Source organism: Mus caroli, chromosome 5, assembly GCF_900094665.2.
Source record: "Mus caroli chromosome 5, CAROLI_EIJ_v1.1, whole genome shotgun sequence".
Classification (NCBI taxonomy): Eukaryota; Metazoa; Chordata; class Mammalia; order Rodentia; family Muridae; genus Mus; species Mus caroli.
In genome coordinates, this window is record NC_034574.1 from 115,308,161 (window position 1) to 115,330,240 (window position 22,080).

Below are 22,080 nucleotides of genomic sequence, written 5' to 3' on the forward strand. Positions count from 1 at the left end.
ATAAAAGAGGCCTTTATGGGCTTCTCCTCAGCTGTTAGGAATGAAAGCTAGAGTAGGAGAAATAAATTATTATTTTAATTTTTTTAAAAATTGAAATTGGCAGGTCATAGTGGCACATGTCTTTAATCCATCACTTGGGAGGCAGAGGCAGGCAGATCTCTGAGTTGAAGGCCAGCCTGGTCTACTAGGACAGCCAGAGCTACACAGAGAAACTGTCCATAGACGTATGTATGTATGTATGTATGTATGTATGCATGTATGTATGATAACATTGGGACTGAATTGTCCTATTAGTCATGATAAAGAACACTTGATGCCTCACACTGTTATTGTCCTCCTGGATTTCTTTTAGGAAAAATTGGCTGTGGAGGGTGTGGTGAGACCCAGCACCACTCCCATCCCGTGGAAAATTGGCAGGGGCTCCTTCTCTCCATTGGGCCAGCAGGAGTAAGCCCACACGGCACGAGCTGTGTTCCTTCCCTTTACTTAGCCCTGAGCTTTGTCACTTTGCATGCTGTGCCTTCCTAGGTACACAGAGCCATGAGAGCCACCTGATGTCCCCACCACAACAGCAGCATCAAAAGGCTGCTGAGAACTTAAGACTTCACGACCTTGAGGCCCATTTCCTCCATGTTTTGGTGATGAGTAGAGAGACCTTCAGATGCTTGGGTAACTTCAAAGCACTGCTAGTTATTGGCAGACAGGGCTTTCACTGTCATACTTGAAGGGATGAAGGGAGGGAAAGAGTCAGAGAGTGAGAGCGAGAGAGCATATGAATGTGTTTATAATCGCTTTATTCTCTCTGACTCATAACTGAAAAGCAACAAAAAACTCCCCTGCATGCTAAACACAGCTTACAGAAAACCATTTATTTAAAAATGGAAGGCATGGTTTGTGCAGTATAAATTCTGGCCTCTAAAGACTGAGCAGTGAAGCCACTCTTAAAAAGCCAAGGGTTGTTTGTTTAAGCTTGGTTTAACTTGGAACCTAAACATGAAAATAAAACAGTTTTCTACGCCAGCCTTTGGTTTTGAGTTTTTACTGGGCCAGGATTCTGAAGTGTTTTTGTGAGTCTTGCCAATCTTAAAAAATATTCTTTGGTGGGGTGGTGGAGGTGGTGGTGGTGGTGGTAGTGTTTTGTGTGTGTGGGTGTTTTGCCTGCTTGCATGTACCACATGCATGGCTGATGCCCTTGGTGGATGTGGGTGGACATTGGGTTCCCTGGAACTGTAATTCTGAATGGTTGTGAGCTGCTATGCGGATGCTGGGAGTCAAACACAGGTCCTCTGTAAGGGCAGCTGGTGCTCTTGGCTATGGATCATTCTTTCTAGCCCTGGTTTTGTTTTTGAGATAGAGCCTCACTCTATGCAGCTACAGCTGACCTAAAACTCATTGTGTAGGCCAGACTGGTCTCAAATTCACAACAGATCTGCCTGCCTCTGCCTCCTGAGTGGTTGGATTAAAGTTGTGAGCCACTATGCCCAGCTTTTGAACCTTAATGTATGAAGTTCAGGTACATAGGTTAGGTCTAGTTTGATATTTCCAGTCTTTATCCACTGATGGACTTTTTACACAAGTCATCACTGGAGAGTTCACTGATACCCAGGTTTTAAGAAGTCCTCTCTGGAATCTCACGTCCTGTCCAGACATTGGTCTCATCTTGCAGTCAGGATTTTTTTAAAAGTCAAATCTATCTGTTAATGACCTTGAGTCTTCTGTTGTTTTAAGCTGAGCTGCAGTGCTTAGAACATGGCTCACCTGGTAAAGGTGCTTGTCACCAAGCCTAATGACCTGAGTTTGAGCCCCAGGACCTGTGTGGCAAAAGGAGAAACTGACTCCCCCAAGCTGTCCACTGACCTCTGTACTCTAGCTCCACAATACATGTCAAAAATAATAAATACACTCATACATATATACATACAAGCATAAATACATACCAAAGCTGAGTTGCAAAGTCAAATGACATGACATGGCACCTTTTAAAAATGTATACTTAGTAGTCACAAGGTCGTACAGCCTTCCCGAGCCCAGAATCTGCTGCCCCTCTCCCCCCAAACCCCAAGCCTGTCTGTCCACTTGCAGTTGCTCCCCACTTGTGGGTGTTTCCCAACCTTGGTAGCAGCTTGCCAGTTCTCCGAGTTTGCCTGTTCTGGGCATTGTGTGTAAGTGGAAGCCTAGAATATGTAGTCTTCCATGCTCTTTTCTTTTGTTTTACCTGTTTTCAAAGTTGAGGTCAGAAAGAGTCAATGCTTCATCCGTTTTATGGCTGCATAATATTCCGTTTCAGGAGTATGCTACATTCTGTTGACATGCTCATCCGCTCGTATCACTATATACACATATTTGATACTGTGAATAACGTTTGGCATATTTGTATATAAGCTTTTGTGTAAGCAGGTGTTACATATTATTTTGGTGTGCGTATGGACATTCACTACATAGGCTGGCTTTGAACTCTGAGCAGTTCTCCTCCTTGGCCTTGAAGTGCTGGGATTGCAGGCGCACGCCACCACACTTGGCGATGACATGTAACTTTAGTCTTTTCAGGTGTAAAACTGGGAGTGGAATTACTTGGACATATGATAAGTTGGTATAGTTTGAATATATAATCATTTTATATAAAGAGAATTAGCTGGGCAGTGGTGGCGCACGCCTTTGATCCCAGCACTAGGGAGGCAGAGGCAGGCGGATTTCTGAGTTCCAGGACAGCCTGGTCTACAGAGTGAGTTCCAGGACAGCCAGGGCTATGCAGAGAAACCCTGTCTTGAAGGAAAAAAAAAGAGAAGAAAGAAAGAAAAAAAAAAGAAAATTAACTTTTAAATTGCAGTAATTAAATATGTAAAGTTCTAAGATTAATAAGTTCTTTAAATATGCCTGCTGTCACATAATCTATGTGTTTTCAACAGAAAATGTCACTAGGCTTAGTCTGATACAGGCCTCTAATTTCAGCACTTGAGAGGTAGAGGCAGGCATAGTCTGAGGCCAGCCTGGACTACATACTGAGTTTTAGGATAGCCAGGGCTACATAGTGAGCCCCTACCTCAACAAAAGAAAGAAGGAAAAAAGAAAGAGTGAACTGTTGAGAAAGAGGGGGAAGTCTGGACAGGGATGTTGTGCTGACTAGCTGCTGTGTGGCTCAGATCCTGGGGGCCGATGTCAGGGTGGATGGAGAGGACGCCTGCTGTTTGCTGAGCTCCACCCCACCCCACCCTGCTGTGTGGGCGAGTTAGACTTTGTAAGGTGCTTAGGAGACACCTTCACTTTCACCCATTGCCTTCAGCTACTTTTCCTGGCCACCAGTTATAATTTGGAGACTTTGGGTTCAGCTTGACATTGTCCTGACTTTCAGCTTTTCCCTCAAGGTGATAATAATCTCTAGAGGGCTCTGGATGTAAGTAAGCCATTGGATTTTATAGAAGCACAGTGCTTGTACTTTTTAGATAGATAGTTGCAAAGACTTGTTGAATCCCTGGGGAAGGTAGGGTGCAGATGGGCTCCCGTTGGGGAGGGATTTGGGGTGCTAAGAAATCACCAAACGGGGCAGGCAGCATGTGATCTGAAAGGCTGTAGCAGTGTCCAGGTGGACTTGGTGCTGGTGTGCGGCTCCAGGAACACCACACCAGGTCAGAACGTGACCTACAAGCACGCCCTCTGGCAGATCAAATACTCATCAACGTGAGGCTAAATGCCAAGTTCCCTTATGTAGTTCCCGTGTCTTTCCTACGGCTATGCCTAGGCCGTGGGATTCACACTTCTCAGAAAAACAGTTTGTATTTTTTGAATCTTATTTCTACAGAAATTGGACTTTAGTCCTTGAAAATAACATGCCTGGCGAGGCGAGCTTAACTTTCAGAATACGTGCTAACTTCCTGTCCCTTTGAGAGAGAAGTGGTGAAGGGTGTCTAGTGTGCTGCTGCTGTTAGGAACACTTATGAATGTGAGCTTCGTGTTCTTTCTGTTGCTAAAAAGTTCATAGAAATCAATCCTAAGGCCAGAGGGCATAGCTGATGATAGCAGGTACTTTACCTCCTCTGGGCTTGAGCTGGCTTTTGACTCAGCCCTGCCAGTTTACTTTTAGATCATTACAGTGGAAGAGGGGCTGAGTGCTTCAGTAAGATGCCAAGTGGGGACTTGGGGGTGGATTGGAGGAGCAAACAGGTCCTTTGTGTAAAGAGGAAAGACCTCCCTTTCTTTCTCCTAAGCCATGCCGCTTGCTTACCTCACTCCAGGAGTCATCTGCTGCCCCTGAAGGCAGCACTGGAGATGGCAGAGCAGAGCAGTTGTGTTGCTTCAGACTCAGCTGCATCTGACCTGTCTGTCACCTGCTGCGTTTAGTCGTCTGTAAAGTTAACTAGTCGCTAGGTTTGGTGCAGCTGGTGTTGAAGTTAGACTCAAACCTATGACTCAATTGCGTTGTCTAGTGCTTTTAAATGTCTAGTGCTTCAGCTTTGAGCTTATAAAATAACGCCTGCTCATAAAGAGTAGTGTGTAAAACACTGGTAGCACATACCTTGGCTGCAGGCAGCACTGCGCCCCCTGGCCTTGCCACACTGTTGAGCAGTGTGCTAGTTTATATTCCACACTGTATGGCTTGGTGTGGATGTGTCTATACTGACAAGCAGAGTTCATCACATCTCCTGCATTATACATTAGAACGTACTGAATTGGCCCTCTGCTTTTATTATTTAGGTTGTACTCAGTTTTGCTATAAAGTAACAGTGAGGTGACCTCTGTTTATTGGGAATAGCTCCTTAGGGCGGATTGAGGAGCTCTGCAACAGGCCAGGAGTGCACAAGGCCCTGTTGCACATAGCACCCGAAAACTCTGCAGAAAGGTCGCGTGCTTGATGCTCGTCCAGGCGCTGTGGATCAGATTCTCCAGTAAGCTCATGTCAGCCTGGCGGGTGTCACATTTAACGTGCGTGTACTTAGCAGGCTGTCCACAACGTATATCTGTTCTTGGTGTGAATCACAAAGACTGCTAAGAGACCGCAGCTCCTCCAGGGTCTACAAAAGTGACTTCCTACAAATGCGTAATGAATGGTGGGTCCAGGAATGAAAGGACTGTTGGTTTGGATTTTGTTTATTTGTTTGTTTTGTACAGACTGTTTTTATTGATCACTTGTTTTGACCTTTCAAGGCTACCATCCCCTAGCACGTTTTTGTTTTCTGGTTTCTCAGAATCGGAGCTGCTGAAGGTTGGCTGCACAGAGTGAGGCAGACAGAAAAGCGCTTGTATTTTCACTTCAGTGTTGGACAGCAGCTCTGGGTCAGGTCAGACTTGAGCTGTTCCCTGAGAGCTGGACCTGAGCTTTGGCCACTAGTGGGTAATAGAGTTTTCCTGTGAAACGAGATCTCATCGGGGGTGTCCTCACAGGGTCCCGTGTCTTTCTTCTTCTTCACAGGGTACTGTGTGACTTCAAATTCAAAACTGATTAGTGTAGAAAAAGCTTTTCAACATTTTAGCTAAGTCACCAAAAAGTTTTTACTCTCTTGAGTTTCTGTTGACAACTTCTCTGAAAATATCCACATGGCCCTGTGACAAAGCCAAGGGAATGGGGGGGGGGGCTGAAGACTGAGCTTTGACCTCAAGACTATTTCGTGCGGTAAATATAAAGCTGAGGCAGAAACAGATGGCCGGGCGGGCGCATTCACCTTTCACCTCTCAGGAGTTTCCAAACTGAGCCTCTTATCCTGGCGGTGTGATTTGCAGCCCAGAGTTAGCCCCTCTCCCTGCATTCTCTTTGAAGCCCCTCTTCAGAGGCAAGCAGCATTGTTAGTGCCTTGTGTCCTAAAGCATACTGTATATATACAAGCAAGTAAGGGTGGCCTCTACAATGGAAGGGGTATGCGGACATGGTGGTGAGGTGAAAGAGCAGAGCCGCACAGGGCTGGATCCAGGGCAGCTGGAAGGAGCTGGCAGGCAGGGCAGACAGAATCACTAGAACTGTGACTCAGAATACTGAGGGAGGAAGGGTTGGGAGCTGGGTTTGCATCCAGCAGATTCTCAGGAGTTCTATACTGGAAGTGCAGGCTGAAGAACTGCTTGTGATGGGCTGGGACCGGCAAGAGGAATGACCAGGTTTGGGAATGAAAGGTAGGGTTGCTTAGTGGCCTTTGGAGGTAGAATCTCTAGGCTTGTGGAGTGCTGAGTGCTGGGACAGCAACACCTATGAGAGTCACCTGTGCTGTGCAGACATTGAGGGCCAGGGCTCAGAGGAACATCTCAGCCTGCACTAAGGGCTTGGGAACTGCTGGGCCAGGTGTTGGCCAGCAACTGAGAGAAGATGTTAGCAGCCATTGAGGCTATCACAATGACTGGAGAAAATGGTTAGCCCTTTGTATATTGCCCATTGTCTAGCATTCCCATTTAAAGCAAGCCCTACACAGCAGGCATCATGTGCCTGAGAGATGCTTGTTAAATGAAGTTGCTTCTGGGGAAAAGGCGTTTCAGGTCCTCAGAGTGCAGGTGCATCTTTCTGTTCCTTTGTATTTTTTTGCAGACAAATAAATGGTTCTTCCTTAGTACTTGCAAATGTCACTGTTGAATATTTAATGAGCTATTGAATGACAGGCTTGGAGAGTTGACTGGAGAACCGAAAGGATCCTCTCACTCATCTTTTATACATTATCTGTAAGTGGACATTGTCTTTTGGTTGTGACCACAGACCAGTGTCTGGAGAGCTGGCGGCTTATGAACGGGAGTCGGAAAAGCTCCAAGCGCTCTCCTGCCCGCTGGAGACTGCGCCAGCCTCTGTACTGCTTTAAAAAACAAATAAATAAAAAAACAACCTTTATTATTACTTTATGTGCATGGCTATTTCCTGTGTGTATGCCTGTATCTGGTGCCCATGTAGGCCAGAAGAAGGCATTGGATCTTCTGGGGCTGGATTTACAGTTGTGAGCCACCATGTGGATGAATTCTGTGGATCAGATCTGGTCCTTTTAAAAAAATCTTTCATTTTGTCTGTGCTGTGGGCCCCAAGCCTTGGCATGCTTCACAGTGCTGTTTCATCCATCTCCACCCCGTTGATGTTGTGTGTGTATGTGTGTGTGTGTGTGTGTGCTCGGCCCCCCACCCCCTCGCTTGCTTGAGACAAGATCTGATACATCCCAGGCTGACCTTTCCTCTCTATGAAGCCAAGAATGACCTTGAACGCATGATCCTTCTGCCTCTTCACCCCCAAGTGCTGGGATCACTGGTGTGCACCATGATACACCGCAGCTGGCTTTTCTCCCAGCCAGCTGTGAGCAGCACACTGTGACCACACAGGCTTCCGTGCACCTGCACTCTGACAGGTGAGTGCCACTGCTGTCCTCAGAGGACCATGGCATGAGCCTCTCACATGTAAATGAAGATGCTGAGGCTGCTTCTGGACCGTCTTAGTCTAAGACTTAGCTGGAGTTGCCCATGTCTGCCCCAGAGCCTACCCTGGCCCAGTGTACTGACGATTAAGGAGACTGATGGCAACTTCTTTCCTGGAGGTGGTTTTTGCTGAGTCAGAATACTGTGCAGGTGTCAGCTATACCTAAGCTAATCGTAGGACAAAGCCCTTGATTGAGGCAAATAAGAGCCTAGTGTTGACTTAGGTGGCAGCAGGCCTGCTTTTCCCTCCAGGGCTCTCCTGAGCGCCCTGGCTCCTGTGCCACACTGTTGGGACTGACTGTGAGAGCTTCTTGGCCAGGCTTCTCCACGTGGGTCTCTTTCTCCCTGAGCCTTCCTGACTTGTACTTTATCCTTCTTGGTGAGGATGGCAGGGCCTGCCCGACTCAGCATCCTTCCAACACTTTCCCATGCCTTCCTTTACATACACAGTCTGCTTAGGACTTTGTTTTAGTTTTTGCTTTTTGAGTTTCCTTCAAAGAGGAACAGATAGGGTCTCATATAGCCCAGGTTAGCCTTGAGTTCCTCCTGTTTCCACTACTCAGGGCTAGAGCTACACCAGTGTGCCTCTAGTGGTTGTGTTTTTACTGTTTATATTATCTTACAATACCACACTGGTTTATGTCTATTTTGTTGTATTATAGTAACTTGTCCTGAATCTCTTAACCCTCCACCCAAGCACAGTAAGTGCTTCACTGTACGTTCTATGGGCAGGAGCTCTTAGAAATCTAAATCCCTGCCGGGTGTGGTGTCGCACGCCTTTAATCCCAGCTCTCAGGAGGCAGAGGGGCAGGCAGATTACTGAGTTCGAGGCCAGCCTAGTCTACAGAGTGAGTTCCAGGACAACCAGGGCTACACAGAGAAACCCTGTCTTGAAAAACCAAAAAAAAAAAAAAGAAAAAAAAAGAAAAGAAAAAGAAATCTAAATCCCTGTAGCTGTCTCAGTGCCTTGCATGTAGTAGATGTTGATAAATGTGCTGAATAACTTCAGGGTAGAATATAAGTGTAGGATATAGTTTTAACTAGATTTACATAGTTTTTGTTATAAAAATGTATTGATAATATTACTAAAAATCTTGAAAGTATAGGACATAAAAGGATAAAAATAAATGAGTCAGGGCTGGAGAGATGGCTCAGCAGGTGAGGGAGCTTTGCTGCTAAGTTTGATTGCCTGAGTTCTATCCTCGGACATCACATAGTGGTGAGGAGAGACCTGAGTCCCACACACTGTCCTCTGACCTCCATGGGAGCTGTGGCATTCTCCCACACACATGCACACAGCACACACAGTGCCTTAGAGAACTGACCTGGATCTCTGAGATGGTGTCTTACTTAGGTTTCTGTTGCTGTGAGAAACACCATGGCCAAAACCGCTTGGGGAGGAAAGGGGGTATTCAGCTCACACCTCCTCACCCTTCATCTCTGAGGGGAGTCGGGACAGGAGCTCACAGGACAGGAACTCAAGCAGGGCAGGAACCTGGAGGCAGGGGTTGCTGAAGAGGCCATGGAGGGGTGCTGCTTTCTGCCTTGCTCCCCATGCTTGTTCAGCCTGCTTTCCTATATCACCCAAGACCACCAGCCCAGGGATGGCCCCACCCACAATGGTGGCCTGCACCCCTCCCCCTATCAATCACTTGATTTTTTTAAAAAATGCCCTCTGACTAGATCTTGTGGGGACTTCTTTTTTCTTTCTTTTTCCATTGTTTTGTTTTTGTTTTTTTTTTTGTTTTTTGTTTTTTGTTTTTTTTTTTTGAGACAGGGTTTCTCTGTGTTGCCCTGGCTGTCCTGGAACTCACTTTGTTGACCAGGCTGGCCTTGAACTCAGAGACTGACCTGCTTTTGACCCCTGAACACCACTGCCTGGCCCATGTTTGGCTTCTATGGAGGCATTTTCTTTTTTTCCTTGGTAAAGATTTATTTATTTGTTATGTATACAGTATTCTGTCTGCATGTATCCCCACAGGGCAGAAGAGGGCACCAGATCTGATTATAGATGGTTGTGAGCCACCCTGTGGTTGTTGGGAATTGAACTCAGGACCTCTGGAAGAACAACCAATGCTCATAACCTCTGAGCCATCTCTCCAGCCCCTAGAGTCATTTTGTTAACTGATGTCCCTTCCTCTCAGATGGCTTTATTTTGTGTCCAGTTGACATCAAACTACCCAGCACAGATGGCTCAGTGCTAAGAGCACTTAACCGCTTTGCCCGTGGATCTGAGTTCTGTTCCCAGACCCACATCAGGCTCACAGATGCCTGTAACTCCATCTCTAGGGGATCCTAACCCCTTGTTTTGGCCTCTGAAAGCACCTGCTTACATATAGAGTACACAGATACATAGCGATAAATAAAATGAAGATCTTTAAAAAAACAACATAAAAATGTTTTTGAAAAAGAAGAAATTACTCATTTCCTGGCCACCTTGAGGTGCCCACTTAATGTAACAACAGAGTTGGATACAGATAGCATTGGTGTTGAAGCCTCTCTGCACATGGCCAACTGTTGGTGGATGGTGTGTTTTTAACAATTATTTTAATTTTAAGCTTATTAATATGTTGTCTGCCTCTCTGCCTGTCTGTCTGTCTGCCTGCCTGTGTAAGGGTGTCAAATCTCCTGGAACAGAAACAGCACTCACATAGAGCTGTGACACAGCTGCCATGTGGGTGCTGGGAATTGAACCCAGGTCCTCTGTGAGAGCAGCCAGTGCTCTTTACTGCTGAGCCATCTCTCCAGCCCAAAGTATGGGGCTTGGACTACAAAACCTGCCTGGGGTGCTCAGCCTCTCTCAGGGGTTGCTGTTCTGGTCAGGCCCAGCTCTTTATTTTACAGAGGGGTGAAGAAAGCAGGCAATACTGGGATCAGGTTAAACATACATGTTTTTTTGAGGTATCCTGTTTCCCACCTACTACATTGGAGAGGTGAGGCAGAAGGACTGAATGGGCTTAGGAACTTAGGGCCAGATGGTCAGGCTTTGGTGTAGAGGGCAGAGAGGGGGAAAGGGCACACTCAGTTGTTAGAAATAGTAGTACCCTTAGGGGCAGTGGTGTGGAAGGAAAAGAGAAGGAAAGCCCTTCTCTCATCCTGAGTGAGGGCTCAGAAAAGTACCCAGTGGACAGCTCTTCCAGACCCTCAGCTCTGTCCACTTAGTCTCAACACTGACTGCAGGCAGGACCCAGGCAGGATCTCTCTCCTCCCAGGTGATGATCTGTTGCCTGCTTCCTCCAGACCAGAGAGCATAGCTAACAACACCCAACATTTGGGGAGGATTGTGTTGGAGGCCAGAAAGGATTGAAGTGACTTCAGAGAGACAGCCATCAGCTCTGTAGTGTCTGGAGGGAGTCTGGCTGGCCAGCGATTCATATTAAATCTGTAAGTTACCAGCCAGGTCCCCAAGCTGCAATTGGCAGTTGGGCTAGAATAGATAATCCCACAGTAACAGTATTTGCCTTTTTTTTTTTTTTTTCTTCAAAGAGAGGGGGCTTTATTATGTAACTCTGGCTATCCTGGAACTTACTCTGTAGACCAGGCCCCATTCAGGTCTGGCCTCACAGATCCACCTGTTGCTGCCTCCCAGGCACTGGGATTAAGGGTATCACCACCACACCTAGTTACTTGTTTGTTTGTTTTTTAAGACTTTGTGTGTGTGTTGTGTAGCAGAGGGGGTCAGGGAGAGAATGCATGAGAGAGTGAGTACAGGTGCTCTCGGAGGCCAGAGAAGTCAGATCTGCTGCAGTTTGAGTTATTGGTTATGGGGAGCTAAAGTTAGAGAGCAAGCATGACGCCTTGGGTCAAGAACTAAGGTGGAGAGTTCCGAGAGAGTTCCGTGCACACTCTTTAGCTTGATTACTGAGTAGTCTTCATGCTTAGGAATAAGTGGCTGTTTTTGTCTTCCTCAGATTCTGAAACCTCTAAAACAGGCCGTCTGCTCCTGCTTGGGTCTCTTGACTGTTGCCCTGGGCAGTCCATTTCTTTGGTAGAGTCTGGGTTCCTTACAGGCCAAACCCTTTCTTCCTCTCTGTCCTTGAGCCTGATCTTCGCTATTCTCCTTGGAGAGCTTGGTGGAGACTGAGCCTCTGGAGCCGACAGGCACAGGTTTCTTTGTGGTTGACGCAGAGTGGTTGCTTTGAGGAAGCTTTGTGCAGAGGGAATTCCTGGCCTGTTAAGGCAGGCAGACAGAGCCTTGTAATCCCTGGGATCTCTCCCCTCGAGGACTGAGGACTGTTAAGAGCCCATCGGACTGGGCAGCAGCTTGATGGGCGAACAGAGTTTTTCAGTAATCTTGCTTTTTTCATTTCCTTTGGGATAATCATTTGCAGATCCATTTCTCCGTCCTGAGTCACAGGGGAGTGTTCCCCAATGCCCCAGTAGTTGAAGCTTCAGAGATGTTGGTGTAAATATGACCTGTTCCTATTGACCCAGAGTCAACTGTGTGCTTAGGTCTCATTTTCATCGGATCCTACTCTTTGTGTTGTGGTGCCTTGCCAGGGTTGCAGGGGAGCCCTGACTTGGATGAGTCTCTGTCTCTACAGAGCTGGAGAAGCACTGCTAAGCGCTGTCTCAGGAGATCCGCCCTGCCTGTGAGCGGCTCCTGCCATCTACTACTCGGCTCTTGCTCCAGCTTGAGTCATAGGTTTTTGTCCTGGAGTTTCCCTTCATAGCAGGTACTCCCATCTAAGCCACATGAGATGTGTTTTACTGACAGAAAACCAACCCCTGAGAAGCAGCTTGCCTTGCTGAAGTGTAAGGCTCCCGTGTCAATGAAACATGCTCCCTTGTGAGAGGCTATGTACCATTTGCAGTTTTGCCGTCGCCTGTGTTAAATATGTTGTGATAAAGGCAAATTGCCATGTGTCCTTCATTGATGTTTATATTAGAACTGGAATGCAGTGTTCTCTAGTTGTCGTTGTCCAGAATGATCTTAAAAATAATCGAAGGTCAGTCTGGGAGGTGTGTGTAAAAGGGGGTACAGAAGAGGCCGGAGAGACAGCTCTGCCATTAAGATCGAGTATTATTCTTGCAAGAGGGTCCATGTTTGGTTCCCAGCATCCAAGTTGAGTTTCTCACCACCACCTATAACTCTAGCTCCAAGGAAACCTGACACCCTCTTCTGGACACATGTGGCATTGTCACATGTGTGTGTGCGCACACACACACACACACACATACACACACACACACACATGCGCAGTCTCAGTATGTACCTGATGTGGCTGGGAGTGTAGTGGGCTATTAGAGGCATTCATGCTAATGGCAGCTTAGTTTAGAGGCCTTCCTAGGTCTGTCTGCCTTTTGCAGCCCCAGTGAGCAGCTGGGGAGATGCAGGGTTTAAAGTGCCATAGTGAGGCTTGAGCTCAGGGCGTAGGCTTGATGAACTTGCCCTGTGCAGTTAACTTCATCCCAGCCCTTCAGCGCCATTTATTTTTATTTATTTATTTATTTATTTTCTTAGAGTTCAGCGCCATTTTTGTATGGTGGTAACTGATGAAGGGAAAAGTATTCTAATTTAAAAAATGAAAAATTTTGTTACTTAGAATTCCATTTATAAAAGTAATTAGAGGGGCTGGAGAGATGGCTCAGAGATTAAGAGCACTGGCTGCTCTTCCAGAGGTTCTGAGTTCAATTCCCAGCAACCACATGGCGGCTCACAGCCATCTGTAATGGGAGCTGATGCCCTCTGCTGGTGTATCTGAAGACAGTACAGTGTGCTCATATACATAAAATAAGTAAATAAATCTTAAAAAGTAATTAGAAGAGAAAAAAAATAATTTGTTAAGGAAAGGTGAGGAAGAAAGCCCTGAGGATGGAAGGGGCTCCAAGAAAGGAGTGCTCTTGGCAGCTGCCATCAAATGATGGGAGGCAGGGCAGGGTTGCCTTTGCTTCATTTGCATATCTTCTATTAGGAAATCAGTGCACGGGAAAACTTAACACAACTGCTAAGATCTGCATCCTATAAGTGGCTCCTGCCTGTAATCCCTGACATTCAGGAGGTCAGGCCAGAAAGGAGACTTCTGCATGTTCAAGAACAGCTTCAGGTGACAGAGAGACCCTGTCTCAAAAAACAAACCCCAAGTGTAATGGCATAAGTCGTGTGTAGTTGATCACTTCCAACTCAGGCCATGGCGACAGAACTAGAGGACTTCTGTGCTCTCTAGTCTCTTCTCAGGCTTTTGCTCAGCTCTTCTGATGTGTAACCATTACCTTAATCCAATAATAGTTGTAATTGAATTTGGGGTCAAAGGAGCCACTGGAGCTACTGTATGTTCACGTGACATTACTACTGGGAACATAAGATAGTTACAGTGAGTTAAAGGCAGCTTCTGCATGCTGGCTTCAGGTGACATGAAGGGCCACTCGCTATAACTCAGCCTCCTTCTCTGCTTAGAGAATAGATCACAGGCTAGGCACATGTACTTCCTTGATCTCAATCACTTGTTGTCTGATGTAAGACAGTACACAGGATGTCAAATGGGTGAGCCATTTGGCCAGGATTCTCATTCCTAAAATAAAATCACTTTGAGCACATACCCCTGCAATTCCTTACTTTTCCCCGAGCCTCTCAAGCACCACTGTGGTGTCAAATCACATGGAGCTCAGTTCCTGGTTTCATGCAGACACTTCTGCAAGGACACCTGCTGGCTCGAGAGCTTCACACACATCCCAGGAGAGTCCGGAGCCTTGCATTGGCTCTCCATGCCCTTCCAGCTCTATGTACATCATCTAGTCGACACTACTGTGTCTCAAGTCCTGAAACTACTGGTACAGGCTGGGTGGGATAGGGCATGGGAGACAGAACCAGGAGGATCTTTCTATGAGGTCAAGGCCAGCCTGCCCTACATAGCAAGTTCTAGGACAGCTGGGACTACATAGAGAGACCCTTCCTCAAAAACAAACAAAACAAAATCCAAAAAGGTATTGATGTAGAATGTGCTGCGGTGGGCTCCAGGAGTCCCTTTCTGGTTATTTCAGTCATTGCCTGTTCTAGCCTTCTCTCCCCAGCCCTTCATGTCTTCCTGCTCCCAGACCATTCTTTGCACATGCTCTGAGTATTGCTCTTTCAAAATGTAGCTTTGCTTCTGTCTTTACGACTTGAGAGCCTTGGCGGCCTTCTGTTGTATAAGTAGTGCTATCCAGTGGCAAGATTCCACAAGCCCTGTGTGCAGTCTTGGAGTTCTTAGTACTTACATTCAAAGTGTTAAGGAGCCGTGTGCCAGCTGGGACTATAGTCTCAACCACTGCAGTGCCTGAGGCAGGAGGATTGCTTGAGCCGGGGGTTTTAAGACTGACTTGGCAACATGGTATAAGTCTTTCAAAAACATGGAGGTCACTGGGCTATAGTGGTCAAGCCTTTAATCCCAGAAGAGGCAAGTGGGTCTGTGTGAGTTCAAGGCCAGCTTAGTCTACAGAGTGAATTCCAGGACAACCAGGGCTGCACAGAGAAACCCTGTCTCCAAAAACAAAACAAAAAAGGAGCTCTCTTTCATGGTACCTTCTAGGCCATCTGCTGTGTCAGGATGAAGCTGAAGATTTCCTTCCCAGACACTGGGATCAGAAATTCATCGAAGTGGACAGTGGGCAAGAGAGAGCTTCATGCGGGGTAGCACGGTGTGAGTGATTGGACAGCTCTTCCACACAGCCAGGCGTCTCCCAGGCCAGCCCAACCTTTAGGTAACCCTGCCTTTTATCGGACAAGGACCCCAGGCAAAATGCCATGGGCTCAATCTCTTGAGGAGGACAAAAAAAAAAATCTCAAACAGCACTTCAACTTTCCAATAAAGCCATGGGGGGGGGGGAAGCTTAGTTTCTGTCTGGACATTGCTCACTAATCTACAAGGGGAACAGCTACCCAAGTCTCACAGAGCACATAGCCATGGACGCAGCCACCGATACTCTGGGGGAAGAGTGGAAGGCCATATGGTCCAAGGCAATGGCGGGGGTGACAGTTTTCCCATGAAACAAATAGTCTTGACCCGAGGAGAGTGCTCCTGCTGGTGATGAGGAGAGTTTTTTGTTATGGACCGAGGAGAGAGAGAGGAAGCACAGGTCTGTTTGCAGATGCATTGTGGGTGCCAATCTGAGTGTTCTCAACTTGGCTATGTAAAACCGAAGACACAGAGGATATTCCTGGACTGACAGATACTACTGTGCCCTAGCAGTTGGGGCTTAAAAGAGCCAGCAGAATCCAAAAGCTTTTTAATCTCTCTAAAGGAGATAATTCTCACCAAATGTCATCAGAAGCCTTTAAACAAAGAAAACGAGAGGCCAGGACTAACGCGCCCAAGATTGAGCGTCTTATTACACAGGTCCTGTCACGTAGACCTATTGCTCTGAAGAAACAACGCACCAAGGAAAACGAGAGGCTGCAGAATAAACGTTTAGCTGAGAGAATGAAGGTAGCCAAAGAGAACTGCCAGGAACAGATTACCAGGAGGTGGAGGCTGTGCTCGCTGAGCGCTTCTACCTCTGAGTCCAGTCCAAAATAAGTAAGAGTCACAAATAAATGATCAGACCTTGGGGGAAAACAGTGGAGATGGAGAGCCAGAAAGATGGCTCAGAAGGCAAAGGCTTTCCTGCTAAGTCTGATGACGCCCTGAGCCTGATCTGTGCGGCACACGGAGCAGGAGAACTCTGGACGTTCACATATCATCCTTTGACTGACACACGTGGACTTTGGCATGCCCAGGTCTCTCCCCACCCCTAGTTAAAAATGTAATAAAACTTAGATTAACGCAATGCAGTTAATTTTATTTAATACATTTAATTAATACACTAGACCCAAAGACCTTACCGAACACACCTTTTCTGTGTGTTCAGTAGCAAACTCCGAAGGCTGCCTTGCAGTGTTCTTGTTGCTGGCACTGAGTGTTTTGTAATCCAGGCTGTCTTACATTCATAGCAAGCAGATCTGCACACTCAGGAGTCATGGAGGGTCAGCTCCCTGTGAGGCAGGTTCCTTCCCGTGCCCTTCCCTGTCTGTGAAAATTAGAGGACCCTCTAGGGACAGCCAAGTGCCACTGCAAAGAAGGCCTGCTTTCTTCCCTCAGTAGCCTGTAAACACTTCCCATTCATGCTAGGACTCAAGTAATGCAGGCATGCGGGGCTGCCACACACTGTGACCCCAGATGCTGTTGCCACATGGCTGCTGCTGCTGCTGCTGCTGGCTAATACTGTGTTGGCTTCTTGGGGGTGAGGGGTCTTTAGGAATCTTCCAGGTCACAGTTTTAGCAGTTTGGGTAGGGGTTTTGTCTTTTCCATATAAAGGCATTTTGGATAACAGCTTTATTCAGGCTTGGCTCGCCTTCTCTTTGTGGTCTGAGTGTCAGAAATACATGTGGTGTAGGTTACTCCACATCCACCTCTTCTCCTGGTACGTTAGTGAGTGAGTGATTTCCAGATGTAAACTTCCCTCTTTGGCTTTATTGGAAAGCTGAAGTAATGTTGAGTTTCTTTTTCCTCTCAAGAGATTGAGCCCGTGGCATTTTGCCTGGGATCTGTCTGCTAAAGGCAACAGGTACCTAAAAGGTTGGCCTACTCCAGGAGAAGATGGCTGGCAAGGAAGGACAGTCCAGCCACTCAGTCCGCTGATTTGTAATTTAAGTTCATTGTGGTTTTGGACCAGGGCCTGGTTAAGAGCAAATTTTTCCCTGCACACAGTAGAGGATGCATGCGTGATTCATCATCAGATGGTGTGCCCAGGGCTGGAATCTCCCGTTCTGTGTTTTAACATAAATTGTTGCAGTTAAGCCCTGTGAAAGCCCTGTGAGGGAAGAGTTCCTCAGAAGCAGGGCAGTAAGCATCCTCCCCTTGTTTGTTCTCCCTGTCTACACCTGCTCCTGGGAGGTGAGGGGGGTCTCCTGTGGCTCTTGCCTGCACCCCAGCCTGCTGCTAAGTTCATAGGTTCCCATGACTGTAACCCTCACCTGGCAGCTCCCACTGAAGCAGACTCCTCCACAAAGCAGGCCCGAGGGTGGCTTTCCTTTGACTTTGTTAGTGTTGCCGTCATTTTACTTAAACTTGGTGATGTGGGAATTTTCCAGGCTCTCAAGGTAGAGGCGAGTGCAGCTCTCATTCAGTTTCAACAACACTCCATTCATGACCAGGCCTGACTTGCCTCTGCTCTGTCACCCACTCCTCCACCCCCAGTTCTTCTGAGACACATGCCAGGCTTCATCCCATCCCATCAGCTGGTTTGGAATTACTCCAAAGGGAGGCTTGGCTTGCTGGTGGCCACATAACTGAGGAAGCTGCTGCTATTGTCCCCTCCTCCGTTGGCTTCCTTCTGTTTCCTATAAGCTGCACCAGGGAGTTTCCTGTGTTCATCACCGTGAGCCAGTGTTGTCCACCTACGTTCCTTGAAGATGCCTGTGACAGATGAATGTACACAAATGTAAATGTTGTGTGGGAGGGCGTTTCGGACTCAGAAGGCCCTAGATTTGGTCTAGGGATGTAGCTAGGTAGTAGAGTTCTTGAGCTTTATAATACAAACAATTAAATAAAAAATAAATAAGCAAATCTGCGTTTTCTTTTTCTCTTTCTTTCTTTCTTTCTTTCTCTCTCTCTTTTTTTTTTTTTTTCTTTTTTTCTGACACAGGGTTTCTCTGTGTAGCCCTGGCTGTCCTGGAACTCACTCTGTAGACCAGGCTGGCCTCGAACTGAGAGATCTGCCTGCCTCTGCCTCCCAAGTGGCACAATTAGGCATGTGCCACCACTGCCCGGGTCTTTTTTATCTTTTGATGTGTGTGTTCATGTGCTGTGCCTGTATATGTGTCCCCGAGCACGAGTGTGTGTATGAGAAAGGCTATCTCCACACGGTTGGCTTTGAGCTCTATGCTTCCCACCTCCCAAGTGTTGGAATTACTGGTATTAGCCACCATGCTTGCCCCCCTCCATTTACTTCATTAAAAATCAAATTCTGCTTGGCTATTATCAATTTAGCCATCTTTTCTGCTCCTCCCCCCAGATTTAAAAATAGAAGTTTTGGAGTTAGGGAGATGACAGCATTTGTTGTTGGTAAAGTGCCCACTGCGTAAGCATGATGGCCTGAGTTTGGTTCCAGCACCCACATAAAAGACTAGGGTAGCAAGCAGTGTGCATCATAAGCACAGAGCTGGGGGGGAGGGGCTGCCCTGCTGAGTCAGCAAGCTCAAGGTTCAGGGAGACACGGTCTCACAAGAGAAGGTGGCAGGCCAGCAAGGCGGCTCAGTGGTCAGCAGAGCAGCTTTCTCTGCGAGCCTGGTGACCTGGAGCCCCAGGAGCCACACAAGGTGGATGGAGAAAAGCACCCTGACGGACGACTTCCTTGACCTACACGCACGCACACACGCACACGGAAATGATGATGGGAAGGTGGACAGTTGTCTTCACACACATGGGCACATACATATAACACACTCAAGCTGTGGCACCTGCTTTTGGTAAAGATAAAAATAGTATGAAATGGTATGTTACAATGTTCACACATCCCAGGCACGTGTTGTAACCACTGCGCTGCATCTCCAGATGTTCCTAGTGTGGTGGTTCTCAAACTCCATTAGCTGTGTCCCTTCAGTTCCTCATGTTATGGTGACCCCCCTACCATAACATTATTCTATTGCTACTTCATAACTATAATTTTGCTACTATCATGAGTCATAATATAAATATAATAAATATAATGTAAATAATGGTGGTCTCAGGTGACCCCTGTGAAAGGGTTGTTTGACCCCAAAAGGGGTCACAACCCCACAACCACTGCCCTAGAATTTAGAAATCAGTCTCTCATTTCTAAAACAATTATTGTTCTTTTTTGTTTGTTTGTTTCCCGAGACAGGGTTTCTCTGTGTAGCCCTAGCTGTCCTGGAACTCACTTGTAGACCAGACTGGCCTTAAACTCAGAAATGCCCCTTCTTCTGCCTCCTAAGTGCTGGGATTAAAGACGTGCGCCACCACTGCCTGGCTTCTAAAACAACTATTGTTCATATTTCTTACAGCTCCTTCCAGAAAAGACATAGAAAACCTTAAAAACGTGTATATGTCTGACACTTTTCTGTTTCTTTAATGCCAGAAGGCAGTAATTGATTTTAACTTTGGAAAGAGTTAAGAAGCATGTTGTTTTGCAAGGGGTGCGATGGGAGCTGGTACAAGAGTGACGTCCAGGTTCTGTTGACTGAACACTCGTTCCCTGTTGCTAAAGGGAGCGTCCAGCAGACTCTGCACTCACCAGCAGCCCCATGGACCTAGGACAGTTCACATTAGTGTCATCCAGTAGAATAGAATGACTTTACATATCTTAAGAAAAAGTGATACCAGATAGTGGTAGTAGACACCTTTAGTCCCAGTACTCAGGAGGCACAGGCAGGCAGATCTCTGAGTTCAAGGCCAGCCTGGTCTACAGAGTGAGCTCCAGGACAGCCAGGGCTATAATTTCTACCAAAATGTTCTTTGTTTGAAGCACTAGGTCTTGTGAGTGTTAGGCAGGAGCCTACACCTGAGCTATGGCCCAGCACATTTCTGACTTACTGAGACAGAATCAAGAACCTGTCCGGCCTGGCCTGTACTTAGAGTCTTCCTGAGTAGCTTGGTTTACAGCCCTGCACTACCAGGCCTAGCTCCCAGAGTATTAGGAATCCCGAGTCAGTATAAAACAGCTAGAGCACTGTCCCTTGTCCCTTCTAAGTTCTCACAGTGCACTCAGAAAAGCTTGGTATGGAGCATCCTTTCCCAGAGCCCCTCAGCACACATGGACTGGCCAGCTGCACAGGGCAGGAAGAGCAAAGGGATGGCGTTTTCTGTTCTGTTCTTCATTTCTTAAATTTCGTTATCTCTGTGTGTTGCGTGTGCACGCGCCTGTCTTGCTTCTGAGATCTAGTTCCGTGTGCACAAGTGCTTGTTCTGGCTCTGCTTTCCTTTCGTGTACTCATTCTCAGCTGTGGCCCAAAAGTTATCATCACTAACCTTGGACTTAAAGAAAAAAAGCCAGGGCCTGGAGAGGTGGCTCAGCAGTTAAGAGCACTGGCTGCTCTTGCAGAGGGCCTGAATTCAGTTCCCAGCATCCACATGGTGGCTCACAGAGGAGCTAATGTCCGTCGTCTTCTGCTCTCTGCAGGCAGCAGGCACAATGATGCCAGAAAAAACCCTCACACGAATAAATCCAGTACTTCCTATCACAGGGTCTCGTTATTATGTAGTTCTTGCTGTCCAGGAACTCACTCTGAAGACCAGGCTGGCCTCAGACCCACAGAGATGCACCTGACTCTGCCTCCCAAGTGCTGGGGTCAAAGGTGTATGCTATCAGTTATTCATGAATATTCAAAAGACCAGAGAGTAAGCAGATGGTTTGGCAGTGTGGACAGAGATGTTAGTTTGTGCAGTGGTGCTCCTAAATGAGTCTTCATGAGTCCCAGCACCAGTGTGCACCGGGGAGCTGCTAGGGAGAGGCGGAGGGAGTAAGGGGTGCAGGGAAGCTGCTGACCCTGGTTTCTTGTGCATGGGAGGGAGGAGCTCTGCCGCTGAGCTAAGTTCTCAGCCAATGATCATGGTCTGAAGAGCACTTCTTCTCTTTCAGGAGTTGCGGATGGCGTCGGAGGGTGGAGAGACTATGGAGTGGACCCATCTCAGTTCTCAGGGACTTTAATGCGAACATGCGAGCGGTTAGTGAAAGAAGGACGCTTTGTCCCCAGCAATCCTGTTGGGATTCTCACCACAAGCTACTGTGAGTTGCTGCAAAACAAAGTTCCTTTGCTGGGTGAGTAGACATCTGAGCCTCTCCTTACAGCATCATCCACTGATAGCCAACCAAACCAGATCTTACCTGTAGTTCAGGCTGGTCTTGAACTCAGAGAGCTGCTGCCCCTTCCTCCTGAGTGCTAGGATTAAAGGTGTGCTGTGCGCCATCATGCCCAGGGTCGTCATTGCCAGATACTTTCTGGTTACTAGAGGGCCTCCCTCGCCCACACCTATGTTTAAAGTGAGCTTCTCCTTCCCCTTCTCCACAGAGATTCTTTTCTCACTGCCCACCTGTCTTTCCCCCACTGAGAGCTCTCCTGGGGTTCAGCTTGATATGGCCTTTCTTCCTTTTAAAGTAACTATTTTAGTAGTAGTAGTAGTGTCTGTGCGTGCACGAGTGGATATGGAGGTCAGAGGACAACTCGGGAGGAGGGGTCCATCTTTTCCTTTCCATGTGCATCAGATTCAAGTGGTCAAGCCTTGGCATCAAACACTTTACCTGCTGAGCCAGCTCACAGCCCCCTGACCGCTTCTTATTATTGCATTTCATTTATTTATCTTATTTTGTGTGTGGGGTCACAGATGCCACGGCACAGTGTGGAGGTTAGAGCACAGCCTCCTGGAGTAGATTGTCTCTGCAGCACTTGGGTCCTGGAGCTGGGGTGCAGGCTGGCAGGGCCTTTGCTGGGCCAGCTCCCTGCTTCTCTTGTTGCAGTCAGAGATTGTCATGGGTCAGTGGGACATTCTAGGTCCTGTCCTAGTCTCTGTCAGAGCTGTATGACTGTGGGCAAATCACATAGCCTCTGAGTAGAAAGTATTTCCTAGACAGTGTCCAGCACTTTCTGTGGGCATCGTTTCCCGACCTGGGCATTTACTTGGGCCTAGAGCAGCCAATTACAGCGCAGATGTCCTGCTTTTTCTTCTCGTTTTCTCTCTTTCTTTCTCTCTCTCTCTTTCTTTCTTTCTTTCTTTCTTTCTTTCTTTCTTTCTTTCTTTCTT

At 47.2% G+C, this 22,080-nt stretch overlaps 1 protein-coding gene across 1 annotated transcript in view; it reads left to right on the forward strand.

The window, feature by feature from the left end:
- Pptc7 (PTC7 protein phosphatase homolog) overlaps positions 1 to 22,080 on the forward strand; it is a 40,607-nt gene that overhangs the window by 4,075 nt on the left and 14,452 nt on the right. The window contains exon 2 of the mRNA XM_021163649.2: positions 20,921 to 21,100. Within this exon, the coding sequence (XP_021019308.1) occupies positions 20,921 to 21,100 (180 nt within the window). The remainder of the gene's footprint in view (positions 1 to 20,920; positions 21,101 to 22,080) is intronic.